At 38.1% G+C, this 15,643-nt stretch overlaps 1 protein-coding gene across 2 annotated transcripts in view; it reads left to right on the forward strand.

The window, feature by feature from the left end:
* LOC105398749 (protein wings apart-like) overlaps window positions 1-14,199 on the forward strand; it is a 34,771-nt gene extending 20,572 nt beyond the window's left edge. Inside the window, exons 7-15 of one of the 2 annotated variants that reach the window (XM_048621885.1) lie at window positions 604-730; window positions 1,217-1,315; window positions 1,697-1,813; window positions 5,389-5,590; window positions 6,328-6,446; window positions 6,758-6,921; window positions 7,928-8,028; window positions 12,956-13,140; window positions 13,514-14,199. In XM_048621885.1, coding sequence (XP_048477842.1) covers window positions 604-730; window positions 1,217-1,315; window positions 1,697-1,813; window positions 5,389-5,590; window positions 6,328-6,446; window positions 6,758-6,921; window positions 7,928-8,028; window positions 12,956-13,140; window positions 13,514-13,783 — 1,384 coding nt within the window. In that variant the 3' untranslated portion in view covers window positions 13,784-14,199. Of the gene's footprint in view, window positions 1-603; window positions 731-1,216; window positions 1,433-1,696; window positions 1,814-5,388; window positions 5,591-6,327; window positions 6,447-6,757; window positions 6,922-7,927; window positions 8,029-12,955; window positions 13,141-13,513 lie in introns of both variants that reach the window. The other variant, XM_048621884.1, reaches the window with a different exon arrangement.
* Window positions 14,200-15,643: the final 1,444 nt, after the last annotated feature.

Here is a 15,643-nt window from a genome sequence, read left to right on the forward strand (position 1 = left end):
TCCTAATCCTAACTAATATTATAAATGCGAAAGTAACTGTGTATGTCTGTCTGTCTGTCTGTTACTCTTTCACGCCAAAACTACTGAACGGATTTGAATGAAATTTGGTATACATATGGTCTAGGCCCTGGGAAAGAACACAGGCTACTTTTTATCCCGGAATTCCCACGGGAAAACTTTTTAATGCGAAGCGAAGCGCGGGGGAACAGCTAGTATTATATAAGTTACATGATTATCCGATTTGAGTCCTTGGTTGGATTGTTATAAAGTATTATCGATTGCCTTCGAATTTGGTAGAGGAACGGTGGATTTGGTAGAGTTAATCATTTACGCTATTATTTAGCAAATTAAACGAATGTCTTCTATTTTTCACACATAAACTCTAATTTTTACTGCCTTACCAGTTCCTTTGTCACAAATTTGAAGTACCTCAAGTACGCCGATCATCGATATCGATCGGTTATAGAGAGCTGTAAACATTTATCTACCTTCATTTAGGATTCAATGCACAGGAGTTCCAACTCTGTTTTAATACCTACCTGCTATAAAAAAGTCGTAGGTACTTCCTTACAATATTTGTAATCCTTGATACCTTCTCTCCAGAAACGCCCTGGACGACTGCGGGCTGACCTCAGCGCAACTGACAAAGACGCAGGAGCGAGTGCGCGAGCTGTGCGCCGAGATCAAGAGCCAGGGGAAGGCCAAGGACTTGGACCTGGAGAATATAACTGTGAGTTGTGTGAAATACATGTTATTTCAAAGTACGTGGATGCCATTTTTAGGTAGCCTGCCATACCATTGGTTTGCCCTGTGCGGCTATTTTTTACGAATTAATTAATTTACGAATCAATATTTTTTTCTCACTCCTATGGTTAGGTAAAAGAGTCTCTTTATGCGCTATGATTGGACACAGGCGTCGCCGTCGGCATGGATTGAATGCGCCGATTATTACATAAAACCAATTCCCCTCGAATTAAAATCTGTATAACTATGTGTGGTCGCGCCCTTACCTTTATGGAGGGTTGGGTCTGTGCGTCATATCATTTGTATTTTAATTGCGACCGACTGTATGTGTATATCTACTATCTACATCTATCTATTTTCTGAAATTCACAGACGTGCAAATTATGGCTATCATTTGTCCTCATATAATCATGACTCATCACAACCGTTTCCAGCTTCTTATATCCATTTATTAACCCTCCTTCCCTCACAGGTGGGCCACTTAGCCATGGAGACCCTTCTCTCCTTAACCTCAAAACGCGCCGGCGAGTGGTTCAAAGAGGAGCTCAGGGTCCTCGGCGGCGTGGACCACATCCTGCGCACGATACAAGACTGCGTGTGTCGCCTACGCGCCCCGGCCGCCTCGTGGGGGCCCGCCGATGTGGACGTGTTGAGGAAGGCGGACCGGTGTATGCGGGTGTTGGAGAATGTGAGTTGTTTATGTATTCCTAAGTCGAAGGTAAGGGGAGAAAGTGGGTGACATTTTTGTACCTGGTAGAACTCACCAATCGGCAGAATTAAACAGGAGGGTTACTCTAAACTGACGAAAAACGAACAAACTAGAGCTGTCGTGCAATCGGCACATTGAATACAACGAGGCCAGAGTCGTGGCTCGCCCAGCAGCGCTCGGTAACTTCGTTTTTCGTCTTAGAGAGTGACCCCCCCAGGCACTCTGAGTTGGGGCGTGGACCACATCCTGCGCACGATACAAGACTGTGTGTGTCGCCTGCGCGCCCCGGCCGCCGCGTGGGGGCCCGCCGATGTGGACGTGTTGAGGAAGGCCGATCGGTCTATGCGGGTGTTGGAGAATGTGAGTTGTTTATGTATACCTTAGTCGAAAGTAAGGGACGAAGGTGGGTGGTGGACATTTTTGTACCCTGTCGAACTCACATTGTAACGTAGCGTTACCAAACGTCATAATGTGAAACATGTTCGTTCTTTTTATTTCCTCACCTGTAGGATTTATTTAGGCGACAACATCGGCAGAATTAAAAAGCAAAGCATGCCTGCTTTATAAGATAGATAGATAGATAGAATATTCTTTATTTGTACACATAAAAGAAACTTACAAAAACTTAAATACTAACAAATATGTACAAAAATGGCGGTCTTATCGCTTAAAGCGATTTTTTCAAGACAACCTTAGGGTGGAAGGATATTTTGTTTAAAGAGGGGTCAAGTGTACTAAAGAAATGTAAAGGAAAAATTAAAATAATGATATAAATTATAAATATAAATATAATTTTTTTATTTTATTTTATTTATTTTTATTATGGCTTCATACAGTCATAAGTTATGAAAATACAGGTTTAAATACTTACATACTATTATAGACTCGGAGAGCCGACAATTTAAAATTAAGGTATATTTTAGTTTACAAATTATCCAGAGAACTATCAACTAGTGGACTTATAAGAAAATTTAATTGCTAAGTGAAACAATTACAAATTTGAAATAGCGTGGTTAAGATTGTAGGTAGGTTACTTATACAATATGATGTCTAGTAAGAATAGAATAGAATGGAATATACAAAAACAAGGAAAGTTACTAATACTTACTATAGTTATATTAGTGATTGAGGTGTTTCAAAATCTTACTTTTAAATACATCAATAGTGTCATTAAATGGGTCAATGTTGGAGGCTGATAATTCAGAATTATATAAGTGTAGTGTGCGATACATATAGCTATTACGAGTATAATTTTTATTGTAATTAGGAAGTATAAATAACTTATTTCTATTACGAAGAGGACGTAAAGAACGCAAGAGGCCATGGGATCTCACAGTAAAAGGGATTCTACATAATAAGGATGGACAAATAATTTTACCGTTTAAGATTTTATATAAGAACGTGAGGTCCATTAACTTCCGTCGCAGGCTTAGAGGGGTGAGATTAAAATGTTTTAGTCTTGAATCATAAGATGTACAGGGGTAATGAAATTTGAATGATAGGCTTTTAAGGAACTTCTCTTGAACCTGCTCTATACGTTTGATGTGTATGTGATAACAGGGGGACCATACAACTGAAGCAAATTCTAAAATAGATCTTATGAATGAGTAATATAATATTTTAATAGTATTTATACTTTGAAAAGGCTTTGAAACTCTATTTATGAAACCTAAATTTCTAAATGCTCTATTAACTATACTGTCTATATGTGAATTATATGTCAAATTGCTATCCATCAGTATCCCTAAGTCACGAATAGTATTAACTCTAGGTAGCTCGCTATAATGTAGTGTGTAAGGAAAAACTAGTGGCTTAATTTTACGAGTATAAGTTATGACGGAGCACTTGCTAGCGTTAAGAAAGAGTTGCTTCACCTTACAGTATTCAGTCAGAGCACATAAATCTTGCTGTAATAGCAAACATGCTTGCACGTCAGTGATGATCCTGAAGATCTTCGTGTCATCTGCATACAGTAAATGTTCAGCGTGCTTAAGGACTCCTCCGATATCATTGATATAAAGTGTAAAAAGTAACGGTCCCAAGTGGGATCCCTGAGGAATTCCTGAGGAGATATCAAGAAAATTTGACTTAAAACCCTTTAGTACTACCGCCTGACTACGATTCCGAATATAAGATTCGATCCATCGCAACAGAGATCCATGTACTCCGAGCTTTAACAACTTTTGTAACAGTGTATCATGGTTGATTTTGTCAAATGCTTTGGAAAAATCTGTGTAAATAACATCCACCTGTAAATTTCTGTTCATAGCATTAAGCAAGTATTCACTGAAACTAACCATATTAGTCTCAACACTACGTGATTTGATAAAGCCATGTTGTTCCTCAGCTATAATGTTTTTGACAAAGTATGCTAATTGATTGGTTACAATTTTTTCAAATATTTTTCCGAAAATACTTAACTTAGAAATGGGTCTATATTCAGTTAAGATGTCTACTTTGTTATTTTTAGGTATTGGTGTAATAATGGCCTTTTTCCAAATGGCTGGGAAGACTCCGGATGTGAGAGAAAAACGATAGATATATATTAACGGTGTAACCAATTCTTTAGCACACCTTGAGATTAAGATTGGGTGAATGCCATCTGATCCAGGTCCCTTATTAACATTTATTCGGGTGAATTCGTTAAATATGGTATTTTCGTCTATATTTATGAAACTTAAATCTATGCTGGATAAGTCTTGGTTTTCTTGGCTACTATGAGTGTTGCTCGTAGAATGAGGTGTATTACTCGTATCAGATTCGAAGACGGATTGAAAGTAATTATTGAAGGCATTACATATGTCCTCGCCACCCGAAATAATACGACCTTGGTAGTATAATTTATCTGGAGTTTTATTAGCACATTTTTTTGACTTTACGAATGTCCAAAAATGCTTAGGATCTTCTGTAATGTATTCCTCAGTTTTCTTAATATAGTACCTAAAGCATTCTTGTTCCATTTTCTGTAGTCTAGATCTTAGCAATGAAAAAGTATTATAATCTGACAAATTGCCATAAACCTTCCACTTCTTGTGGAATTTGCGTTTTTCATTTCTGAGTTTTATTAGTGGCTTAGTGTACCACGGTGGAGATTTATCAGTACAATGATAGTAAGTCGTTGGAACAAATTTATCTATTAAGTTATTAATAAAATTATAAAAGTAATCAGTCATTTGGTTGACATCGGTTAGGGTACTGAATATCACTTTCCAATCTACTGCCAATAATTCAGAGCGTATTGAATCGAAATCCGCCTTAAAAAATAACTTACGTGGGGTTTTATTTTGGCTAAGTATTGGAATTTGATTAACTGATAGGCTAATATCTAACGACTTGTGATGCACATCCTCAGGGGTAAGTGGGCTCTCACAGGCATTAACATCACATTCCCTACTATAAAAAACTAAATCTAACAGGCGATTGTTAATATTGAACAGCGAGTTATGCTGAGAAAGTGCATTATAATTTAAAAAGTTACTTGTTAAACATGCTAAATTATCATTGGAAGGTTGAATTTGCATACTATTGCTAATACTGTCGTATTCCCAAGTTGCATAGGTGACAATAATATAATATATATGAATTATAAATACAATAATTTACAATGTATACTTTACTTAATCATGTGTTCAGATTTCCCTCTGTGAGTTAATTAACGAAATATAAAAGCGACTCATAAAGCTGAATGTACATATTTCAAAAATGTTGGGTATAAAAGGCGTGAAGCGTCGCTTTCTTTCCTTGAGCCGGAGACGTCCGAGCATGAATTATTAAAGGCCTTTTTGGAATTAAACACGAGCATCGGCCGTTGTATGGGTTTATAAATAGAGTACCCAGTGTATTGAAACTCCACAGCCACCTTCAAATTAACCAGTCCAACCTATTTATACGTAACACGTCAAATCCGTCCTAATCAATACACACCTTTACCCCAGGTGACCCAACAAAACGAAGAGAACCAGCTATACCTAGTATCGGGCGAGCGGACTGGCGTGGTCCGCACTCTCTCCTCCCTTCTGTGGCTGTGTGTGGAGGAGGCTCGCGGCGTCCCGGCCACGCTGAGGGGGCCCCTGTTGGATGCGGCTTTACCGAATATCAAAGTGCTGGTGAATCTGTCGCACGCTTTTGGACTTACCGGTGAGTGTTATAAGTTTGTTTGCCTACAGCGTCATCTCATTAAATCTCTGAATCAGCTCTTACGCATGGTAATTGTAATAAACAAGAGAGTCTGAGAGTCATACCTAGTATCAGACGACTGGTAGTTAGCACACTATCCTCTCTTCTGTGGCTGTGTGTGGAGGAGGCTCGCGGCGTCCCGGCCTCGCTGAGGGGGCCGCTGTTGGACGCCGCTTTACCGAATATCAAAGTGCTGGTGAATCTGTCGCACGCTTTTGGACTTACCGGTAAGTGCTATAGGAGCTATTTACACATTACTTTTCGTAGTTAAATATCACAGCGGTAGATCGCTTTTAAGACGAGACGGCAGCAGCTATTTTATGCTGGTACAACACACACACACACACATACACGCACTCACGCCTTGTACTAATGTACTCCCTTGCGGGGTAGGCAGAGGTGCATTGCTGCACCCACTTTTCGCAAGAGTGTTATGTTAGTCCCAATGTAATGGTACAAAAGATAAGATAAGATAAATTTAAATATTTGTGTTCTCAAACCTCGTATTAGTTATCCAGTTATCGTTTCTGTGTCCAAAAAACAAATACTCTTTTTCATAAAAAATATCTATTTACGAATTCACTGTGTCACCTTCATTCCCTTTACATACCTACTACTTTTGCAACGCCCTATACATATACCATACTCTCCTCTTTGCCCTAACACAACATAACCGATGTTATTATATTTGTCCTCAGCATCGCTGGGCGCGACGGTGGTGGGCGAGCAGGTGGCCATCATGGAGGTCTGCCTCGTCGTCCTCAACAACCAAGGAAACTTTGTACCTGAAGATAGAAACTTTGAATTTAGCGTTTGCGTAAGTATACCTTCGTACTTTCTCCCGCTTGCCTCTTATATGTATACGAATTACGAAATAAAGATAGATGCACTGACTTCAATTATTATTCAAATACACAAGTACGCTGGATTTCAGTTATTTTTGCGCTGGTGGCTCACTGCAATCACAGTAAAGGTACTCGGATCTACAGTCTGTATGAATATGTGAGCCAAACGTCCCAATTCAACACCGTTTGAACTTTTGCTACAACTTCTAACACACCACATACTATACCTCTAAAACCGTTCAGCCAAACTTTCCAGAACCTTCTAACAACCTCCTCCCCACAGGTGCTCCTGCTCCTAATAAACCTGGTCCAGAACAACATCCCGAACACGGAGCGTCTACTCCAGCTTCGCTTGCGAGTGGACAGCGACGCGGACATCATGGCGCAGCGAGTGCCCGCGCTCGACCTCATTGTGCAGCTGTTCTACACGCACGAGCTAAGAGCCAAGTCAGTATAATAATAATAATATGTGGGGACATCTCACACACGGCCATCCGACCACAAGCTAGGCAGAACCTGTGTTATGGGTGTCGGACAGCCTATATATCTACACAAATACATAGATAGTTAGAAACTGAATATAAATATCAACACCCAAGACCCGACTACAAATATCGGTCATTAAATAAATATCTGCCCCAGCCGGGAATCGAACCCGGGACCTTCGGCATAGCAGTCAGGGCCACTAACCACTACGCCATTCGACCGTCAAAGTATACTAGTGTACCTGGTGTACTGTAACGATGGAGTAGCGACCACCGTGTCTTGTCTACTCAAGTAATAGATGTAGTACAGTAATGTCGACGCGGACATCATGGCGCCCTCGACCTCATTGTGCAGCTGTTCTACACGCACGAGCTAAGAGCCAAGTCAGTACTAGTGTACAGTCAACTGCATAAGTACCTATACACTTTTGTACCTTGTCACTCTGAAAACGCTGGATAGGCATTGAAATATTGACGGTTCGTCACTTTGACAAGGTACAGAAGTGTATAACAACTTATGCAGCTGACCATACCTGGTGCACTGTAACGATAGAGTAGCAACCACCGTGTCTTGTTTAGTCATCGTCATACCTATCACGTCCCCACTGCTGGGGCACGGGTCTCCTTCCAATGAAGGAAGGGTTTTAGGCCTAGTCCACCACGCTGGCCTAGTACGGGTTGGTGCAAGCTTGTGCTGAGAGAGTTGTCGGGTAAGCCGACTGTCAGATGTCTTCAAGCAGCTCGAAGGCCTTTGACTTTGCTTAACGACTGCTGCCGAAACAGCAAGCGGCACCCACAGCTTAGCGTGCCATCCGAAGCGCCCAGTAATCAACCACTTGACATAATATAAGCTAATATAATAATTGTCTTAATTAAGCGAAAGAGGGGACGGCCAAAAACCACCCTATGTCCCTGATTAGGGATCCCAGGACCTGATGATGATGATGATAATAATTATCTACTTGCAGACAAGCGGAGGAGAACACGGACGCGCTGCTGGACGGCGAGAAGGACACTGAAGACAAGAAGAAACAAACACAAGACGACATTGACGAGACCGTCGCCAAACGTGAGTATTATTATACATTTTTAGATTAATACAAATGACACAAGGGTCTATTCTATCTAAAACAATATTGTTGAGAAAAATATCTATACCTACATAAATATGTATATGGATTTTGATTATAATAGAATTAGATTTCGAAATGCAATAGAATTCGCATCAAAATGCATTAAATTCGGCGATAAAAGTCGCCTTTGTAACTGGGCGTTTACATGCTTGGCTTGGCTAGGTTAAAGTTCTAACTTTTATTGTTACAAAACATGCTAACATTTTCCATAATCGACATGTTTATAGTGGTGAAAGTTAGTAACTCAAGGGGATATTCTGAACAACAATTCTTGAAGTTTTTAAAATGGGCGAAAAAATATGCCGCAGAACATAATATTATCAGTATAGTATAAAATAATAACATTTCAGCGTGTTCCAAACACAAACAAACGCACGCGACAGCGGAGCCCATACATGTGTGGGACCCGATTACTCAGTAGTTGAACTTGAAGTTAACACAACTGAACTATTTTAAACAATGTAGAATCTATAGTTCCATACACGAGCCAGTTGAAACCCTATTACCTTGAGAAGTATGCAGTTGGAAAACTTAGACAGATTGAATAACTATTATGGTGGAATTGAATATTGTTTAGTTTTACAAAGTCCTTGCAATCGCACATTACGAATCGTTTTAAGCTAGCTGAATGATTCCAGCCAGCGTATACTTGCTGTGTAAATGCAACTGCCTCGAAACGAACGAGAAGGGCTCAATGGATTTATATTCGTGTCTGTCGCGTCTTGCATGGGTTATCAATCAATGCACACTATCACCAACAGCACCATCAATTCTCACCGCAGAATTCTGAAAAGCTAGCATCTGTTTTACACATAGAACAACGCGGACTCGGGTGTACCCTCGGGAAGCGTCATAGCGATCATTCTTGATACAAAAAAGTCTGCCAATTTTTGCGGGGGGAAATTTTACCGTTTACCTTGATTATGTCTCATGGGACATGTGTCATTATGAGTTTTAATTCCTAGCAATAAGGGATATGCGAAGAGACATTTAATTATGAACACAGTGTCGTCATTCTTTCTTGCCATGGATGTAACAATTATCGATAAGTGTTATCGATTAATTCGAGAACATGGGTTGGAAATACTTATTTGAAATTATTTAAATTATGAATTAAACGTAGCATTTAATTATATAACTTATCCTAAAAACCAATAGATAAGTAACAAAGAAATAACACACATAATATAGGATGTGGATGACATGCTTCCAAAAAAGCTAACCATATTTTGTGATTTACTGGTCAAACTAATCAACTTTTGCTCTACGACTAAAATGTTTTTGCTGCTCCATAGAACCTTGGTATATTACGTGTTTTTTTTCTATGGGGAGTACAAACATCTCGACTTTCCTGAAGTCGATGAACAAAATGGTTCAGAATGTCTCATGAGTCAACCTTTAAGGCTAACATCACAATATTTTGTATAAATTCAAATAAACTTAAATAAATTGTGAGATCCTATCCTATATATTCCTATGCCGAACAGCCGCACACACATGTAACTGCCGTCTGCCGGCGCTTTTTGACAGCAGAGAGCGCCCGCGCGGGTATCACATTTATATGAATATTTGGGTATTATTGTTTGGTACTCAAAAATGTATCGATTGTAATTTATTGTCAGATAGCTAATGAACGTGTTACAATGAATTTTATTGGTTATAATTGTTTTATTTGATTTCTATAGGTCATTGATTACAGATTTTTACTTGAAACTGTACCCATCAGAGAAAAATACCTCTATTTCAATATAATTTTAGTTCAAATCCAGGTTTTTTTATACTTATCACTTGAAGAGATTATATAGCTATCAACTGATATCAATAAAGTATAAACCCTAGAGGAAATAGATTCATAATTTATATTTTGAAAACTGACTATAATTTGCTTTATTTCAAAACACTCCATTTTCTGTACATGTGCATGTGTGCGTGACTAGAGCTTGCTCCAGTGCGCCGTGTGCCAGAGCTGTCCCAAATCAAGGGTGTTCACTTTTGATGAAATAAAACAAGAATGATAATATTTTTATAATGTTTCGTATTTTAGCATACTAAATTATAAAAACATAAACGTAAGTTACTTACTGAATCAAATTTAATTATTGGTTAACCTACTTTCAACAAATATGCTACTATAAATTGTATACATATATAAATACATATATTTATTTATATGAATAGGACAGGTGATCACCCTGTCAGACTCATCTACACATCAATATCATTCTAAAGAGCCTAAACTTCACGTTCACTAGAGAGATGATCCTAAAAAATAAAACACGCTGTATAACAACCCAACGCACTTCGTGTACACACACGAGCGGCGGCCATTTTGTTTGCGTATGTTTTTATTTTATTTTATTTATTTTATTTATTTAATTACAAAAGTTTACAATATATTTTTCGCTTAACCTAGTGATACTGAAACTTGTTACAGTTTGTACGACCACTAGTCATTCCTCTAGATTACAATTAATAGAAAAAAGAACTTATTATTAGGTAGGTATACAAATCAATTCATAACGACATAAGGTACAGTCAGCTGATTCAGCAGCCATACACTTCCGCACCCTGTAAAAACACCTACTAAACAAAAGGTCAATGTTTGAATGAATGAATAGGCAGTTAGTGAGTTTGACAAGGTTCAAAAATGCACAGCTACTAAAGCAGCCGACTGTACGTCAGTAGCTGATTACTAATTTTATTGCATAAGTAAGATAGAACCTAAACAGATTTATAAATCTTAGGTAATATTTATTTTACAACGGTCATACTAGCAATTATTATGTGCAAAGGTGTAAATATAAATAATTGATTTTGTGAGGTAGTTGTAAATAATGAGAACAAAAAATATGATACAAGTTATGTTTTACGAGTGGCAATAATAGTCCTTATGGACTGTAATTACCACTCATTACGAGTGAAATTTGCAAGGCAAGATAGTTCTTTGATGCTAGTGAGATAGGTGCGTTATACAGAGTGAATTTTATTTTAATGAAGACTTTCCCATAGATTTTTATTTTGTGAAATAATTTGTTTTAATTTAGTTTTTAAGTTTTTAATGGTGATTTGTTTTTTTAGATCCAATGGTATGTTATTTATAAGTTTAGGAATAATATATTGTGTAGTTCGTTTCCCATAGAAGGTTGATATTTTAGGTATTTTCAGCATACCCCTTGTTTGTTTTCTTGTTTTGACAGGATGTGATACTTTTTGTTGTAATTCTTCGTTAAAGAAGTTATCTTTAAGTAGTGTGTATTTTACATTGAGATGGACTGGTAAAACACCACAGTATTTGAAAAGGCCATACTGGTCATTTTTGTAGGTCTCTAAAATTTTTGGTGGAATAAGCATTTTTAAAATACGTAGCTGTAATGAATATATTCTATCAAGATAGGTATTAAAAGTTCGGCCGTAGCTAGATAGACCGTACGATATAATAGATTCTACAAGTGACTTATACAGGTTAATCCTTATTGTGAACGGGATCCTATGCCTTATCACTCCCAGCTTACCCATCACACATCGTAGTTTATCGCAGACTGAATCTATGTGGTAACGCCAGGTTAGTCGGTCATCAATGTGTGTGTGTGAATTTTGGATGGACCTTGATAAATATTGATTTTCTCTAATATTTTGGCTATTTATTGAATAAACCGATATAAATATGTATTATCAATAAAATTATCTTTATAAATGAAATAAATTATTTATTGATGTTTTTACATAACAGTCTAGAAAACAGTTTACAAAGTTACGCACCGTTCAGGCAATAATCCGGTACAATTTTAGATCGATAAAAACTCGATTTTTTGTATTTTTTTATACTATTGATTTATCACTATACCTTCAAAATTGAATAAATAACAAGAAAACATAGTATTTACTTACTTTTTGACGTTTTTTCCATACGAAATCACTATTTTATTACCAACAGTCACGAGTACAAGGACTGTTCAAGGTACCAAAATTTGAATTTCGCGCTACTAGTAAACAAGTGAAGTTTTTGACTCAATAAATGTTGTCGATGGTTGTTTCATTCATATAGAATAAATTACAGGTGATTTCATACTCTATTTCATGGTAATTAATAACTAAAATCACAAAAATCACGATGAAGTGCTCTTGGGACAGATCTGTCACTAGGCAGACAAGGGGGGTTGGGACAGATCTGGCACACGGCATTCTAGAGGTTTAACTATGACCTTTTTTGTCGATCAATACATATCTACTTACCGGTACATCATTTTTGTATTTTTTTGACATTGGTTGCTAGGCAACGGCTAATAACAATAAACCATGACCAAATCTGTGATCAAATCCGGGATCCGGATATTCTATGAATTCAAGCTGTCATTGTAGTATGTAAACAAATCATTTTCTATGAAACAAACGCTTTGCCAACTAGATTGAGTCTAGTGAAAATTGAGACTGCAACTAGTTTTTATAAATCGGTGGGCCTTTCTGGCCTACCACCCCGCCAGAGGGGAACGTCTGCCTATTTCGTCTCCAGACCATTCATACTCAATGGTTTTACATAATTATGCTAGACTGTAATCCCCAAAAGTATTGTCGGTATGTATGTAGCTGCGTATAGCTACTAAGCCGAAAGGGGGAGACTTAGGGTGACTTTTTTTTGCGAATTTCCAAAATTAATTCGTAGTACAGTTAAAGTTGTTCAAAGTTACCGGTTAAAGTTGTTCAAAGTTACCGGTTAAAGTTGTTCAAAGTTTCCGGTTAAAGTTGTTCAAAGTTTCCGAAAGGGGGTGACGAGTTACTCCCTTTCGGCTTACCCTTTTTGCAACACCTTGTATACTTGGTTTTTCATAATAATAATAACCCAAACCCCCCTCTCCCACCCCTCAGTGCTAGCGCGCGCCGGCACGCACATGGAACACACGATGGTGGGCGCCTACACGGCGCTCCTACTGGGCCACATGGCGTCGCTGTGCGCGCCTCTAGCCGCCGCCGTGCGCGCGCGCGTGCGCAGTTACAGCGCACTGCTGCCCACGCTCAACAAGTACTACAACTTCTTGACGCTGACTGCTAGTGTGAGTATACCTATTGTGTTTTAACTACAGTCTATGGTTGAGGAACAGTCAGCAAAAGATATATGTGTGATATATACCCCAGCGCAAACAGTCTGATCCTGAGACGCATGGGTGGAATAGGCTAATTATCACCCCTCGGTATCATAAATAACTTGAAGTTTTTGCGGTGGGGTGGCCCACGACACATCTCTCCACGTATCCACGGATCATGCTTCCAGTGCTCACTTCACAGTCTGGCATAGAAGGCAATTTACCCAGGTAACCTCGGGAGTCGAGCGAAGCGTTGCTATACAAACCTTTATCATTGTTTCGCAGTTTCGAATTATATTGTAAGGAGAATCATCTAAAGATTATTATTTTTTTCAATTTCCAGGCGGAAGCGACGATAGTAGCTCACGTGAAGGCGACACAACGCATCATCAAGTTCATGGAGGCGAGCGACGAGCAGGACGCGCAGGCCTCGGCCCCCGCGCCCCCCGCGCCCCCCGCCTACCCCCCGCGCCCCGCCGGCTACTACCAGACCTCGCCCTCGGACATGCCGCAGGACATGTCCATAAACAACCTCACATACAACTCAATGAACTACAGCTCGTCGGGTTCAGATAGGATGTCGTCGTCCATGGAAATGGAGGGGTATCATTGAGTTGGTGTCTGTACGGATTGATTGCAGCTATTGGTTTGATGTTCGCGGAATGTGTGGTTTATGTTGGGTTGGTGTTGGGGAATCTTGAGAAGAGGGATAGGCTAGTTTTGCGTTAAACTAAACCCTACAGTCATATTGAGTGGCTGCTAAGATAGGTACCCTCCATCAGTAACTAAAATTACGTTATATGTGTGTCTCGATACAGATATAATAGATGGTAGCTAGTTCAAGATTCCCTCCTAGGACAATGTTTAGACCGAATCGACTCGTAATGTCTTCGTTAGTGTCTACGGTGGTGTATGTTTACGTCATTCATTACGTGTACGTGATAGAGTTATTGTTATAGAGTGGATAAAATAAAACATATTTTCAATTAGAGTAATGCATGAGTTTGTCTAAAATAAATACTGACTTTATTGACGGCTATCGATTTGCAAATAATTATATATTCCATCTTGTTTCTAGTTTAAGTGTAAGTAATGGACCTACTTTAAACAGCACTAGACATTGATATATGTGATAGATAAAAAGGTTGTACATAGTAAACGAAACAAACTTTCAAAATTAATGTCTGTACTATAGTATAAATCATTCAAATCATTGTTAGCTACATGTTCGTTTTCATGTCAATATTTGTTGCAAGTTTAGAGGATTATATTAATATTATGAGAATGGTGAGGAACTGCACTAACCGATGGAAAAGTCCGATGTAGCGATGAAATGTGAAGTTGTGAATAAGTTTACTTACATACATCCATATACATATCACAGCTATGTACCAGGAAACATTGGAAGAACGCGATAACTCCATCCAGGTGAATAATTTTATTTATTTTGTTGTATATCTGTAAGGCGAGCACAATCTAGCTGCCGTTACCGCCATTTAACCGAAACCAAAACATAAAAATCATTGATAGTAAAACTTATTATGCCTTTGATTGGCAATATGAGAGTGCAAAAGATATTTATAAGTGTAAAGTATAACATAACTTATACCTCTATGTGAATATGTCTTGAGCTCGTCTTTTGTATTATAATTATTCTGGGATGGTTACAAATTAGAATACTGGTTTTAAGAGGCACAATTTATGATGTAAATAACATGAAGTAGCTTAGTTCGGTCTTTGTTTGATTAGTGTAGGTATCGTGCGTTGAGTAGTTCTTATTTAGTACTGAGAATGTAGCTTAGTCGTTGTGAGCCGCCTCATAGTCGCAATAACACTATATTTCCATGGTAATACCTAAAACTGTTTGACTGTTCTACCAAAATGTACAAAACTAAAATTCAATAGCGTGACGAGAGAAGTTTTACCGACATATTAGGACAATTTTTGATGTTACTATAGTAGTATGTTAGCTTACGTGATGGGCATGAAATGATATTAATTTTTATTTATATTTAGACTGGTTTTTCAATATAGTTTTCGTACGTATCTTTTTTATAAACACTGAAAGCTTAAGAGAAGCTAATTTATAAATACACCCATCAGTTGCAATGTTTCGGTGTAGGTTAGTGCTAACGATATAGAAGTGTAGTAGTCACTTTTAAAATACTTAATTTCTTAAACATATTCTTTTCTGAATTTTTACTATGTATAGTTTTATATTATCTGGTATTTCGTTGGAGATTATTATGTACACTAAAAATTAAGTGATACAGTGATTCGGATAAGTTATTTTCATTCCTTATGGTACGCGATTTTAGTCGAACACTAAACGAATGCAGCTTTACTTGTTTCTATTGATTTTCGCTTCAGTACCCCAATGAGTTATAATTAAATCGGGTTATATGTAAAAAAATATGCTACCGCGGAAGGAGACCGCGATCAGTAGAAAATTACCCCCTTATTCATAAAATAC

Source organism: Plutella xylostella, chromosome 6 (assembly GCF_932276165.1).
Source record: "Plutella xylostella chromosome 6, ilPluXylo3.1, whole genome shotgun sequence".
Lineage (NCBI taxonomy): Eukaryota > Metazoa > Arthropoda > Insecta > Lepidoptera > Plutellidae > Plutella > Plutella xylostella.